Genomic DNA, 14,854 nt, shown 5'->3' on the forward strand with positions numbered 1-14,854 from the left:
GCATGACAAAGCGCCTGTGTTCAAAGCGAGGTCCATACAGAAATGGTTTGTCGCAAATCGGTGTGGAAGATCTTGACTGGCTTGCACAGATCCCTGACCTTCACCCCATTAAACACCTTTGGGATGAATTGGAACGCCGACTGCTTATCGCCCAAAACCAGTGCCACTCCTCACTAATGCTCTTGATGCTGAATGGAAGCAAGTCCCTGCAGCAATGTGGAAAGCCTTCCCAGAAGAGTGGAGGCTGTTATAGCAGCAAAGGGGGGGACCAACTCCCATGTTAATGCCCATGGTTTTGGAATGAGATGTTCGACAAGTAGGTGTCCACATACTTTTGGTCATGTAGTGTATCTCAATCTACACACACAAATAGGTAAATATGTCAATCTGCACACAAGGCCGTAAACACCCACACTTCCTTGTGTTTGAACGCTAACTGCAGTTTAAGAACAGCGGCAGTTAGCCTAGTGGTTAATAGTGTTGGGCCAATAACCGAAAGTTCGCTGGTTTGAATCCCCAAGCCGACAAGGTGAAAAATCTGTCTGTGCCCGTGAGCAAGGTACTTAACCCTAATTGCTCCTTTAAGTCAGTCTGGTTAAGAGCATCTGCTAAAATGTAAGAATGTTATATTTACATTCATCTGAGTTTTGTGTTTTTCTAGCTGGGATTCAGCCCTTAGTCTTTACACTAACACACATTGCAGTTTAAACAGTGTCTTTTCTCTTCTATATATTATGTATGGTATAATATATAGCATTTTATGTACTGTATAGTATATTGTCCACCTGACTGTGGATCTATAGGAGGGAAGTTCCCCTTCATCCCTCCAGCAATAGGCTGTTAGTTTGGCACAGTCATGTTATTATAGTACAGGACTGTGGAATCTATGTAACTCCAGCCATCTTCTAGACAGGTCAACACACACACAAAGGACTTCTCGACGTGTGCCACCCCTTCCATTCAATACTTGTTTCTCAGAGTTCACTGGACAATATCTGTTCCTGTGTCTGTATTGGTCAGAAGACTTTAGTACAACATGCCACAGTATCCAGGATTGAGCTTCTCACTGAGCACAGGTGGCTGGTGGCACCTTCATTTGGGAGGATGGACTCAGTAATGGTTGGAACGGAATAAATTGAATGGTATCAAACGTGGTTTCCATGTGTTTGATAATATTCCTTTCACTCTATTCCAGACATTATTATGAGCCGTCCTCACCTCACCAGCCTCCTGTGCCTGTCAGGCTTATTGGTGGCATGGCCACATATGCAAATTTAAACATTATGCAAACATATATCCACACACATTCAAAAATATGTGCACACACTGAAAATCCATCTCCAGACCGGTGAGTAAGGTTTACTGCACATTTCACTGTAAAAGTGTGGAGCATGTACGTCTGTGGTGATGTCATCAGATCAGACGAGCCATTATGGAGCCTGACCGTCATCAGGGGGTGGTTGTCATGGCCATGCGGTGGTTTCTCAGGGCGACATGCGTGGGCGGAAGGTACGTGGGCGGATCATCATACTGACTTTCCTTAGAGAGTAGTAGTCCGAGTCCTTCCAGGAATACCACACGATTCCGTCTGGTCCTAGAGGGTTCTTCCCCTTGGGGGAATACCGGCCTCCCTGTGGGGTCACAAACACAGTCAGAGTTAGCGGTCAGGGTGGTAACAGGGAGGAATACCGGTGACCAGATACCTATAGGTCTGTAAATATCTGTCAAGCACTTTGTGACAACTGCTGATGTAAAAAGGGGATTATAAAAAACATTTGATTGTTTGATTGGTTATGAATATTCTTTTGATTATCATTACACACATACCTCTATCAAACATTCACATTCTATCTGACAAGGTCATTTATTGTGCAGTGTGTTTGTGTGTGTCTGTATGGTGAGGTTGTTACTCTGTAGTAGACTCCGTTGAGGTTGGCGTAGAAGCACTGGTTGTACCACCAGCCTCCATGGGATATCTCAGCACAGATGTTGCCAGTGTCGGGGGTGCTGAAGCCCTGCTTGTCATGGTACCAGCTGAATGAGTCCTCCGTCGTCCCACTGAACCCAGACACATGGAGACAGTACTGGCTGTCCTCCCCATCCACACTGTATGGAGAGACGCACACGGACAAGCAGAAGTTAAAATGCCACCCAAAAGAGAATGTCTAGGTCATTCCAAATTCCATTAACAGTGTGTGTTTTCATTCAAATAAAAATTGAAAATCTGCAGAAAATTACCATTTTGAAATGTCCAACTTCTGCAAGAATGTTAACCCACTCAACCCCAAGGTCTTCCCAAGTTTTCACCATTGTTGTTTAAGCCCTGGTTATTTTGTTGCTTTGGACAAGTAATTTTACTTATTTAATGTGATTAGTGATTAATTAACATTTGTCCCTCAGGTTTAAGGTCTATCCTGAAATGTGAACTGGACTCTCGTTTTAATTAATATGGTAAAACTATTTCTTTTGAAAAAGGAACATTGAACATTAATAGTCGAATCATAGTGTAGAAGCAGGTGAGATGGTTCTACTGTTTTTTGGGGTGTTTTGTGTTGGAAAACTGAGTACATTGAGTATAACATGTCAACCCTGTTGCTCATTATAGGCTAGAAATGTTTTAACACGTTCAAATATTGTTGTTAAGCTTGTATCTAACCCCCACCTGAAGATCTGGTAGAGGGCGTGTTTGTCTCTAACCCCCACCTGAAGCTCTGGTAGAGGGCGTGTTTGTCTCTAACCCCCACCTGAAGCTCTGGTAGAGGGCGTGTTTGTATCTAACCCCCACCTGAAGCTCTGGTAGAGGGCGTGTTTGTATCTAACCCCCACCTGAAGATCTGGTAGAGGGCGTGTTTGTCTCTAACCCCCACCTGAAGCTCTGGTAGAGGGCGTGTTTGTCTCTAACCCCCACCTGAAGCTCTGGTAGAGGGCGTGTTTGTCTCTAACCCCCACCTGAAGATCTGGTAGAGGGCGTGTTTGTATCTAACCCCCACCTGAAGATCTGGTAGAGGGCGTGTTTGTCTCTAACCCCCACCTGAAGCTCTGGTAGAGGGCGTGTTTGTATCTAACCCCCACCTGAAGATCTGGTAGAGGGCGTGTTTGTCTCTAACCCCCACCTGAAGATCTGGTAGAGGGCGTGTTTGTCTCTAACCCCCACCTGAAGCTCTGGTAGAGGGCGTGTTTGTCTCTAACCCCCACCTGAAGATCTGGTAGAGGGCGTGTTTGTCTCTAACCCCCACCTGAAGATCTGGTAGAGGGCGTGTTTGTCTCTAACCCCCACCTGAAGCTCTGGTAGAGGGCGTGTTTGTCTCTAACCCCCACCTGAAGCTCTGGTAGAGGGCGTGTTTGTCTCTAACCCCCACCTGAAGATCTGGTAGAGGGCGTGTTTGTCTCTAACCCCCACCTGAAGCTCTGGTAGAGGGCGTGTTTGTCTCTAACCCCCACCTGAAGATCTGGTAGAGGGCGTGTTTGTATCTAACCCCCACCTGAAGCTCTGGTAGAGGGCGTGTTTGTCTCTAACCCCCACCTGAAGCTCTGGTAGAGGGCGTGTTTGTCTCTAACCCCCACCTGAAGCTCTGGTAGAGGGCGTGTTTGTATCTAACCCCCACCTGAAGCTCTGGTAGAGGGCGTGTTTGTATCTAACCCCCACCTGAAGCTCTGGTAGAGGGCGTGTTTGTCTCTAACCCCCACCTGAAGCTCTGGTAGAGGGCGTGTTTGTCTCTAACCCCCACCTGAAGCTCTGGTAGAGGGCGTGTTTGTCTCTAACCCCCACCTGAAGCTCTGGTAGAGGGCGTGTTTGTCTCTAACCCCCACCTGAAGCTCTGGTAGAGGGCGTGTTTGTCTCTAACCCCCACCTGAAGCTCTGGTAGAGGGCGTGTTTGTATCTAACCCCCACCTGAAGCTCTGGTAGAGGGCGTGTTTGTCTCTAACCCCCACCTGAAGCTCTGGTAGAGGGCGTGTTTGTCTCTAACCCCCACCTGAAGCTCTGGTAGAGGGCGTGTTTGTCTCTAACCCCCACCTGAAGCTCTGGTAGAGGGCGTGTTTGTCTCTAACCCCCACCTGAAGCTCTGGTAGAGGGCGTGTTTGTATCTAACCCCCACCTGAAGCTCTGGTAGAGGGCGTGTTTGTCTCTAACCCCCACCTGAAGCTCTGGTAGAGGGCGTGTTTGTCTCTAACCCCCACCTGAAGCTCTGGTAGAGGGCGTGTTTGTCTCTAACCCCCACCTGAAGCTCTGGTAGAGGGCGTGTTTGTCTCTAACCCCCACCTGAAGCTCTGGTAGAGGGCGTGTTTGTCTCTAACCCCCACCTGAAGCTCTGGTAGAGGGCGTGTTTGTCTCTAACCCCCACCTGAAGCTCTGGTAGAGGGCGTGTTTGTCTCTAACCCCCACCTGAAGCTCTGGTAGAGGGCGTGTTTGTCTCTAACCCCCACCTGAAGCTCTGGTAGAGGGCGTGTTTGTCTCTAACCCCCACCTGAAGCTCTGGTAGAGGGCGTGTTTGTCTCTAACCCCCACCTGAAGCTCTCGTGGAGGGCGTGTTTGTCTCTAACCCCCACCTGAAGCTCTGGTAGAGGGCGTGTTTGTCTCTAACCCCCACCTGAAGATGTCGTGGAGGGCGTGTTTGTCTCTAACCCCCACCTGAAGCTCTGGTAGAGGGCGTGTTTGTGCTTGTTGCTCCAGTCCTCTAGGTCAATCCTGAGGCTATAGTCTCCCTGGCTGGTCAGGTCATGGATGTGGTCGTTACCCAGCCAGAACTCAGAATGCATATCACCAAACCCGTCCTTATACTCCCTCCAGCTCCGGTCAAAGGTCACAGAGCCATCCACACGCCGCTGGAGCATCGTCCAGCCACCACCTGGGAGAAGGAGAGGATACGTATACATTAAATATGACATACACTACCAAAGGTTTTAAAACACCTATTTATTCAAGAGTTTTTCTTTATTTTTACTATTTTCTACATTGTCGAATAATCGTGAAGACATCAACACTATGAAATAACACATATGGAATCATGTAATAACCAAAAAAGTGTTAACCAAATCAAAATATATTTTATATTTGAGATTCTTCAAATAGCCACCCTTTGCCTTGATGACAGCTTTGCACACTCTTGGCATTGGTAGTGTACAAGTTATGCAAACACACATAATGAGGATATGTTATTGACTGATAAAACTGGTTCTTCAAACCACAAACCAACTCTGTTCATGTGTGACACTTGTGAGTGTATATAACCCTCACCCTCTGTCTCCATGTCACAGTAAACCTCGACAGGCATAACCCCCAGTGAAGGCACCACCGTGTACAGACCAGAGCGCCTCACACCGTTATAGTAGATAGACGCACAATCTATAGGACAGTTCCTCACATGCTGTACCTCTGGCGGACAGAGAAAACACAGAGTGTTTCATCATTAATTGACACAAACTTAAAAATGCAGTATTTGAGCAGAAATGAACAGGTGAGATATTGGACTCAGAATACTTTTAAAGAGGCTTGTCACCCCCTACTGGTAAATTGTAGACCTTGGCTCCAATGAATTGTAGATATGTTAAATAAGTCCAAAATAAGGCAATAATATTAACATATATATATAAATATATCTGAGTGTGTGTGTGTGTGTGTGTGTGTTTTTATCAATAATGAGTGTCTATGTACCTGGATGCAGGGCCTCCTCTGAACTCATCTGAGGGCTGGTACCGACAATGTTGATCATACAGCCAGGGTTCCTCCGTACACTCTCTACCAGCCGAGACAGGTTATGGATCTGGGCCTAGAGAGACAGACGACAAGCTCTCAACATGTTTGAAAAATGTACTTAGATTATTACATTACTGGTACTATAAGATGTGTACTGTACTGTGTACCTGAAGGTCGTAGATGAGGGTCCCTTGTAAGTGCACTAGTGTGGTGGCCTCGGCATAGTGTGTCTCCAATTCATGGAAACGATGCTCCAAGGATGAGTTAATACGGGTCTTCTCCTCGCTCTGATATATATATATATATACACACACACACATTAAGACAACAATGCATGGATATGTACACAGCAAAGAATCAACTCCACAGCTGGCCATTTCAAAATCCATGCAAGTAATGGAACAATGCTTGAAAGTGTTGATTGTTTGAAATATCTGGGTTTGAGGATATATTCTGAATGATCTTTTGGAAAGCACATTGATTATATTCGAAAAACAATTAACTATAAGCTACACAGATCTAATAATTGTTTTACTTTATCCATTAGAAAGACCTTAGGAACTCAACTGCTGCTTCCTATAATAGACTATGGTGGCATCATCTATAAAAACACAACCACGACCTTACTTTATGAATGAGATGTAATTTACATCAATCTTTGAAGATTGAGTCCTGGATGCCATTATAAGGCACATCATTGCACAATGTGTGAATCACTAAATGGTATGTCACTGTCTAACAGAAGACAACTGCATTGGTACCAATTTCTTTCTAAATGTATCTATTTAAATCTCTCTGTATCAGTGGAGGCTGCGGAGGAGGAGGACAGCTCATAATGTCTGGAACGGAGTGAATGGAATGATACCATTCCACGTATTCCGCTCCAGCCACTATCACGAGCCCGTCTTCCCCAATTAAGATGCCGCCAACCTCCTGTGCCCTGTATATACTCACTTTACAAGACACACACTACTCCTTTCAAAAACAGTAGCAATCACAAATTCTAAGGGTATATCATGAGGTTGGAGTAAGATCTTTCAGATACAAAGGCCCAACTTACTGAAATAATTTACATACAGAAATCAGGACATTACAATCACACAGGGAATTTAAGAAAGGCCTTTTTCGAATGTTATTGTTTTTAAGTAATAGAAACATCACCATGTGAAGATGTTTGTAAATATGTATCTATGTATTACAGGTACTTGGTTGTATTAGTAGTGTTAGCAGTAGTTTTTATTAGTTGTATTAGTAGTGTTAGCAGTAGTTTTTATTAGTTGTATTAGTAGTGTTAGCAGTAGTTTTTATTAGTTGTATTAGTAGTGTTAGCAGTAGTTTTTATTTGTTGTATTAGTAGTGTTAGCAGTAGTTTTTATTCGTTTTTATTAGTTGTATTAGTAGTGTTAGCAGTAGTTGTATTAGTTGTATTTGTAGTGTTAGCAGTAGTTTTTATTAGTTGTATTAGTAGTGTTAGCAGTAGTTGTATTAGTTGTATTAGTAGTGTTCGCAGTAGTTTTTATTAGTTGTATTAGTAGTGTTAGCAGTAGTTGTATTAGTAGTGTTAGCAGTAGTTGTATTAGTTGTATTTGTAGTGTTAGCAGTAGTTTTTATTAGTTGTATTAGTAGTGTTAGCAGTAGTTGTATTAGTTGTATTAGTAGTGTTCGCAGTAGTTTTTATTAGTTGTATTAGTAGTGTTAGCAGTAGTTGTATTAGTAGTGTTAGCAGTAGTTGTATTAGTTGTATTAGTAGTGTTAGCAGTAGTTTTTATTAGTTGTATTGGTAGTGTTAGCAGTAGTTTTTATTAGTTGTATTAGTAGTGTTAGCAGTAGTTTTTATTAGTTGTAGTAGTAGTGTTAGCAGTAGTTTTTATTAGTTGTATTAGTAGTGTTACCAGTAGTTTTTATTAGTTGTATTGGTAGTGTTAGCAGTAGTTTTTATTAGTTGTATTAGTAGTGTTAGCAGTAGTTTTTATTAGTTGTATTAGTAGTGTTAGCAGTAGTTTTTATTAGTTGTATTAGTAGTGTTAGCAGTAGTTGTATTAGTTGTATTAGTAGTGTTAGCAGTAGTTTTTATTAGTTGTATTAGTAGTGTTAGCAGTAGTTTTTATTAGTTGTATTAGTAGTGTTAGCAGTAGTCGTATTAGTAGTGTTAGCAGTAGTTGTATTAGTAGTGTTAGCAGTAGTTTTTATTAGTTGTAGTGTTAGCAGTAGTTTTTATTAGTTGTATTAGTAGTGTTAGCAGTAGTTTTTATTAGTTGTATTAGTAGTGTTAGCAGTAGTTTTTATTAGTTGTATTGGTAGTGTTAGCAGTAGTTTTTATTAGTTGTATTAGTAGTGTTAGCAGTAGTTGTATTAGTTGTATTAGTAGTGTTAGCAGTAGTTGTATTAGTTGTATTAGTAGTGTTAGCAGTAGTTTTTATTAGTTGTATTAGTAGTGTTAGCAGTAGTTTTTATTAGTTGTATTAGTAGTGTTAGCAGTAGTTTTTATTAGTTGTATTAGTAGTGTTAGCAGTAGTTGTAGTAGTTGTATTAGTAGTGTTACCAGTAGTTTTTATTAGTTGTATTAGTAGTGTTAGCAGTAGTTGTATTAGTTGTATTAGTAGTGTTAGCAGTAGTTGTATTAGTTGTATTAGTAGTGTTAGCAGTAGTTTTTATTAGTTGTATTAGTAGTGTTAGCAGTAGTTTTTATTAGTTGTATTAGTAGTGTTAGCAGTAGTTTTTATTAGTTGTATTAGTAGTGTTAGCAGTAGTTGTAGTAGTTGTATTAGTAGTGTTACCAGTAGTTTTTATTAGTTGTATTAGTAGTGTTAGCAGTAGTTTTTATTAGTTGTATTAGTAGTGTTAGCAGTAGTTTTTATTAGTTGTATTAGTAGTGTTAGCAGTAGTTGTAGTAGTTGTATTAGTAGTGTTACCAGTAGTTTTTATTAGTTGTATTAGTAGTGTTACCAGTAGTTTTTAGTAGTTGTATTAGTAGTGTTAGCAGTAGTTTTTATTAGTTGTATTAGTAGTGTTAGCAGTAGTTTTTATTAGTTGTATTAGTAGTGTTAGCAGTAGTCGTATTAGTTGTATTAGTAGTATTAGCAGTAGTCGTATTAGTTGTATTAGTAGTATTAGCAGTAGTCGTATTAGTTGTATTAGTAGTATTAGCAGTAGTCGTATTAGTTGTAGGCCTATTAACTGTTTTATGCTGTTAATGTACTTTTTTGTTTGTTATTATTTCATTTAAATTATTTTTAGACTGTAGTTGCCATATTATTCTTGTTGTTAAGTATTGTTTGCTTGTTTCCTTTTTTTAAAATTTGGACACGAGTTGGTGCATCTCAAGAGATTTCATCCTTGAAAATATCTAATAAATATATATAAGTACATTTTCATAAACAAAGATGTTCTGTACATGCTAAGAAAAGTCTGCTATGCAGTAACTGCTATGCCATTTTCCCCTGTAAGGTGAGAAGTGTTGGGATATAATAGTGGGGCAATATACTGTATGACCCCAGAAAAAGAGATTTGCAGAGAGCGAAAGGAGTAAAAATGATAAGGGAAATGACAGAGACAGACAGACATACAGAGGGTATTCAACCACCTATTATGGTGGAAATTACAAGATTATGTTATAATACTTTTATTGCATCAAATGGTTGTTTTATGCAACCGAAGAGAGGATTTTTAGAACTATTGTGTGTGTTCTACTGAGGATGGGCCTCTGGGAGATAACACTGACAGGAGATTTATGATGTATTTTGGGTGATAAAACCTAAAGAGACCTCATTCCAGAGCATGAGTTTATGTTTCTGTTCTATAAGATACCAGGGAGAGATGACCCCAGTGCCAGACACTGGTCTCTACGCAAAGATAACTGTTTTTACAGCATATACTGTCTGCTGTGAATTATACGTATCTTTCATACAAATCTTAACCTTGTGACCCATTCTATATATCTGTTGTTCATCATGTAGGTTGAAAGGGGTGTATCTTAGCTATAAAAGACCTTTGTACTTTTGTCTCAGGGCTCTCAACGAGTCATCTAAGGGTGACTCGATGACCAGCCATCATTATCGTAGAGCACTCAATCGATTCACTTTATATGTGTGAGTTGTATTCACCTGCTCCCTTATTAATAAGTGATTTAAAGATTTAGTTTAAGTATAAGTATAAGACTTGTGTGATAAGGTTGTCTCTCCTCATTTGATAGTAAAGAAATGAACCACCACACTAACCCCAACCATCCCAACTACAGGTGCTATATTCCCAGCCCATATCCCAAACCACATCCAAGTGGCACTACCTCCCCCTTTCGTCCCAGACCAGGTAAAAGCCATGGTTAGCCAAAGGGCTGAGTCCCAGTGCCACAGACACACGAGGCAGCACGTGGTGGAGGAGGGCCAGGAGAGCCAGGCCAGAGTACCCAGGGCTAATCCCCTTAGCGCCAGGGTCAAGGACTTGCTAGGAGGGAGGGACACCTGGGGCGATACCGTACACTACCGGCTGCCACAGCGTAGGGGGAGTAACAGAGACAGGTGTCAGTGTGTATGTGTGTGTCTACAGTATGTGTGTTAGTTGGCTGAAGTCCTCCTTTATGACGTAGGGTTAGAGCGTGTTCCGGAGGCTTTTAGCATTCAGTTTAACGTAAAGTAACCATAGCAGTATCTCAAGAACAGTTGCTCACCTGCAGTTCTAGACCACTGGCACATGTCCTGCTCCGAGTCTGAAGCAGTGGCTCACCTCCAGCCTTACACACTCATACAGAAACTAGAGCACTGTATCTCAGTCATTGAACTTTTATTTCCATGAAGCTTTATAACCCTGGCCTACTTGTTTTTCCCTGAACTCTAGTTCTAGAATTTGAACTCCATCTATTTCTCTACACCATTAGCCTATTCCTCCAGTTCAATCTCTAGAACCCACCTGCAGCTCCAGAACCTTGACGCGGTGCCTGTGGTTCCTCAGCTCCTCCTGAAGCTCTGAGATGGTCTCCCTCAGAGACAGAATCTGCTGTTTCCTCTCCTCGTTCTCATGCAGCCAATAGGAGACTTCGTCTGTGCAACGGAACATGTCTGGACAGCGCTGGTCCTCGGTCTGGGGCAGGGTGGCCACCAGACGGCACATCCCATCCTCCATCACCTGGTTACTGTAGTCCCCGCACTGGGAGCCCCCGCCACCACCGCCAATCTGATGACTAGTGGGGTCTTCTCCATGGACCTCCCGGACCAGGAGGACACACAGAGCCAGCCACAAGCCCAAGAGGGGGGTACAGTGAGGGGGTAGGAAGGCCATTGTTCTCCTCTGGTTGGAACGTCCTAGCTTGGTCAGAGAGAGTGGTCTGTCTGGCTCTGGAGACTGGCAGGTTCAGGTTCAGGTTTAGCTTTCTCTCTGTAGGATGGGCAAAAAAGCTTTAGTACTATAAAATCACTGCACACTGGTAGGCCTATATGTACCACCAGATCATCATTGCATTACTTAGCAGATGTTCTTATGCAGAGCAACTAGGGTTAAGTGCCTTGCTCAAGGGCACATCAACAGGTTTTTATACCTAGGCAGCTCAGGGATTCAAACCAGCGATATTTCAGCTATTGGCCCAACGCTCTTAACCAATAGGCTACCTGGCGCCCCATCGTAGTCCAGACACTAATGTCTGACATATTCGTAGCTCACACCAACGCCCACCTCCCAACCACAACCTTTGACCTGCTCTAATAGCGTGATTAATAGGTCATGAACTCTGAGCACTGAAATGAATACTAGGTGAACCTACCATGTTATAATAGTTGAATTGCATCATAACTGATATACATGTTTTCAAATGACTGAGTAGCATTTACTGACACACAAATACATAAGCCAATGTATCTCAAACCCCCCTCCAAAACAACATACTATTTAATCACTCTATTTATTCACACAACACAATAAAACCCAACAACAAACCCAGTATAGAACCCCCCTGTGCATGTACAGAGTTATCTACAGAGCTGCTGTAAACAAAGAAGTTTGGTATTTCTTTACCTCTCTCCTGGCCAGTCTCTCGCCCCTGTCCTTACACCATCCTGGTCGTAAGACCCTCCCCATTCCTCTCCGTCTCCGTCGTTCCTTCTCTCCTCCAATCTCCACCTCTCTTTCTCTCTCTATCTCTCTATGTGAAAGAGTGATTTAGAGCAGTGTGGCTGTAACACAGTGGACATCTTATCCCCATAATCCACCTTAGAGGATTCCCCTGAGGGAGAGGGAAAGTGAGGGAGGGAGGGAAGGAAGGAAGGAAGGAGGGAGGGAGATGCTGTGAAAATAGGATTAGGGATGAGCTGGGATGTGGACATGAAGCTAGGGTTAGAGGTAAGGTTAGGGATGAGCTGGGATGTGGACATGAAGCTAGGGTTAGGGGTAGGGATGAGCTGGGATGTGGACATGAAGCTAGGGTTAGGGGTAGGGATGAGCTGGGAAGTCATCCTGGTCTCAGAACATTTCGTTTTATTCTGTACGTAAATACGTAACACTCCATTTAGTATTATGTTATATTTTTGTCTCTATTTATTAATTTGTGGATATCCATCACCCATTTCTTATATGTTACGAATTACAATTCATATTATAAACTCAACAAAAAAAGAAACGTCCTCTCACTGTCAATTGCGTTTATTTTCAGCAAACTTAACATGTGTAAATATTTGTATGACCATTACAAGATTCAACAACTGAGACATAAACTGAACAAGTTCCACAGACATGTGACTAACAGAAATGGAATAATGTGTCCCTGAACAAAGGGGGGGTCAAAATCAAAAGTATCTCCTCCTCATGGACTGCACCAGATTTGCCAGTTCTTGCTGTGAGATGTTACCCCACTCTTCCAACTAGGCAATGGCAAGTTCCCGGGCATTTCTAGGGGGAATGGCCCTAGCCCTCACCCTCCGATCCAACAGGTCCCAGATGTGCTCAATGTGATTGAGATCCGGGCTCTTCGCTGGCCATGGCAGAACACTGACATTCCTGTCTTGCAGGAAATCACGTACAGAACGAGCGGTATGGCTGGTGATGCTGGAGGGTCATGTCAGGATGAGCCTGCTGGAAGGGTACCACATGAGGGAGGAGGATGTCTTCCCTGTAACGCACAGCGTTGAGATTGCCTGCAATGACAACAAGCTCAGTCCGATGACGCTGTGACACACCGCCCCAGACCATGACGGACCCTCCACCTCCAAATCAATCCCGCTCCAGAGTACAGGCCTCGGTGTAACGCTCATTCCTTCGACGATAAACGCGAATCCGACCATCACCCCTGGTGAGACAAAACCACAACTCATCAGTGAAGAGCACTTTTTGCCAGTCCTGTCTGGTCCAGTGACGGTGGGTTTGTGCCCATAGGCGATGTTGTTGCCGGTGATGTCTTGTGAGGACCTGCTTTACAGGCCTACAAGCCCCCAGTCCAGCCTCTCTCAGCCTATTGCGGACAGTCTGAGCACTGATGGAGGGATTGTGCGTTCCTGGTGTAACTCGGGCAGTTGTTGTTGCCATCCTGTACCTGTCCCGCAGGTGTGATGTTCGGATGTACCAATCCTGTGCAGGTGTTGTTACACGTGATCTGCCACTGCGAGGACGATCAGCTGTTCATCCTGTCTCCCTGTAGTGCTGTCTTAGGCGTCTCACAGTACGGACATTGCAATTTATTGCCCTGGCCACATCTGCAGTCCTCATACCACCTTGCAAAGTGCCTAAGGCATGTTCACGCTGATGAGCAAGGACCCTGGGCATCCTTCTTTTGGTGTTTTTCAGAGTCAGTAGAAAGGCCTCTTTAGTGTCCTAAGTTTTCAAAACTGTGACCTTAATTACCTTCCGTCTGTAAGCTGTTAGTGTCTTAACGAACGTTCCACATGTGCATGTTCATTAATTGTTTCATTGAACAAGCATGGGAAACAATATTTAAACCCTATACAATGAACATCTTTGAAGTTACTTGGTTTTTAACTAATTATCTTTGAAAGACAGGGTCCTGAAAAATGTCTTTTTTTGCTGAGTTTATGTCACGCGTTTGCAAAACTATACTATAAAATACAAAACATTACATCTAGTCTATGAGACCAGGCTGGGGATGTGGACATGAAGCTAAGGTTCGTTTTTTTTTTTTATCTTTATTTAACTAGGCAAGTCAGTTAAGAACAAATTCTTATTTACAATGACTGCCAGATGACACTGGGCCAATTGTGCGCCACACTATAGGACTCCCAATCACGGCCGGATGTGATGCAGTCTGGATTTGAACCAGGTACTACAGTGACGCCTCTTGTACTGAGATGAAGTGTCTTAGAACACTGAGCCCCTTGGGAGCCCATAAAAAGGGTTAGGGGAAGGGAGGAGCTGGGATGTGGACATGAAGCTAGGGGTGGGGCAGTGCGGCCCTTCATTCAGGGCACCTGTTTGAACCCAACAATTTTTGCAAAAAATAATAATAAAAATAAATGTTTTGTTAAAAGAATTGGGCTTGCATGTTTTGCATGTTATTTTAGAATTAATGACTTGTGGTCCCAAGTCTAAGATCTATGGGTCTATTCTCCTAGTTTAAAATGATAAACATTCAACATTGGCCATGCTGTCTGATTTGTGCCGCACTCAAAACAACTGTTAACTCGGAACTGAAAAATCTGACTTTAGTGAGTTCAAGACAACTGGGAAATCAGGAAAAATTAGCTACGACTGGGAAAATACATTTTGAACTTTCATCCAACTCGGAATTGTAAATCAGGAACTCTGGCCTCTTTCTAGAGCTACGACCAGTTGTCTTGAAAGCAGCATAAATCCAAAGAGTGACAGACTTTGATGACGAAGATTGATGACAAAATTCGCCCATGAAGGGACGCCGCGCCACCTTCCTGTTCAAGTGAGAACAGCACAATAAGGTGAGTAGCCCATGTGCCTCACCCTAATAATTTGGTCTATTTTCACCTCTTAATTTCACCTGCTGTTCTGACTTGGTGGTGCACATTTAGCCTATACCTATTTTGAAAAATGTAATAATAGAATATTGTAAGAGCTTTCATTGTCTGCTTATATGCTCCCTTTATTTATCCTACTGTTCTGACTTGGTGTACAGGGAGAACACTGTAAGAACAGCCCATATTCTGAAGACAAGGCTCTGCTGATAGCCAGGTGTAGCAGTGGTAAGGATTCAAG

The 14,854-nt window shown here is 42.9% G+C and overlaps 1 protein-coding gene across 1 annotated transcript; it reads right to left on the reverse strand.

The window, feature by feature from the left end:
- Positions 1–298: 298 nt before the first annotated feature.
- On the reverse strand, positions 299–11,806 carry si:ch211-203k16.3 (angiopoietin-related protein 7). The gene is made up of 8 exons (XM_036975951.1): positions 11,699–11,806; positions 10,601–11,065; positions 5,863–5,982; positions 5,654–5,768; positions 5,237–5,374; positions 4,631–4,847; positions 1,911–2,106; positions 299–1,631 (listed from the first exon to the last, which is right to left on the reverse strand). The coding sequence occupies exons 2-8, from the start codon at positions 10,967–10,969 to the stop codon at positions 1,485–1,487; spliced, it is 1,302 nt and encodes a 433-aa protein (XP_036831846.1). The 5' UTR covers positions 10,970–11,065; positions 11,699–11,806; the 3' UTR covers positions 299–1,484.
- Positions 11,807–14,854: the final 3,048 nt, after the last annotated feature.

The sequence above is a fragment of the Oncorhynchus mykiss genome, chromosome 4, assembly GCF_013265735.2.
Source record: "Oncorhynchus mykiss isolate Arlee chromosome 4, USDA_OmykA_1.1, whole genome shotgun sequence".
Lineage (NCBI taxonomy): Eukaryota > Metazoa > Chordata > Actinopteri > Salmoniformes > Salmonidae > Oncorhynchus > Oncorhynchus mykiss.

Coding starts and splice junctions, on each gene's coding strand:
- si:ch211-203k16.3 (XM_036975951.1), bottom strand. CDS start 10,969: ATGGCCTTCCTACCCCCTCACTGTACCCCCCTCTTGGGCTTGTGGCTG. Junction 5,375..5,653: donor AGAGGAGGCCCTGCATCCAG/GTACATAGACAC, acceptor TCTGTCCGCCAG/AGGTACAGCATGTGAGGAAC. Junction 1,632..1,910: donor TCAACGGAGTCTACTACAGA/GTAACAACCTCA, acceptor GTGACCCCACAG/GGAGGCCGGTATTCCCCCAA.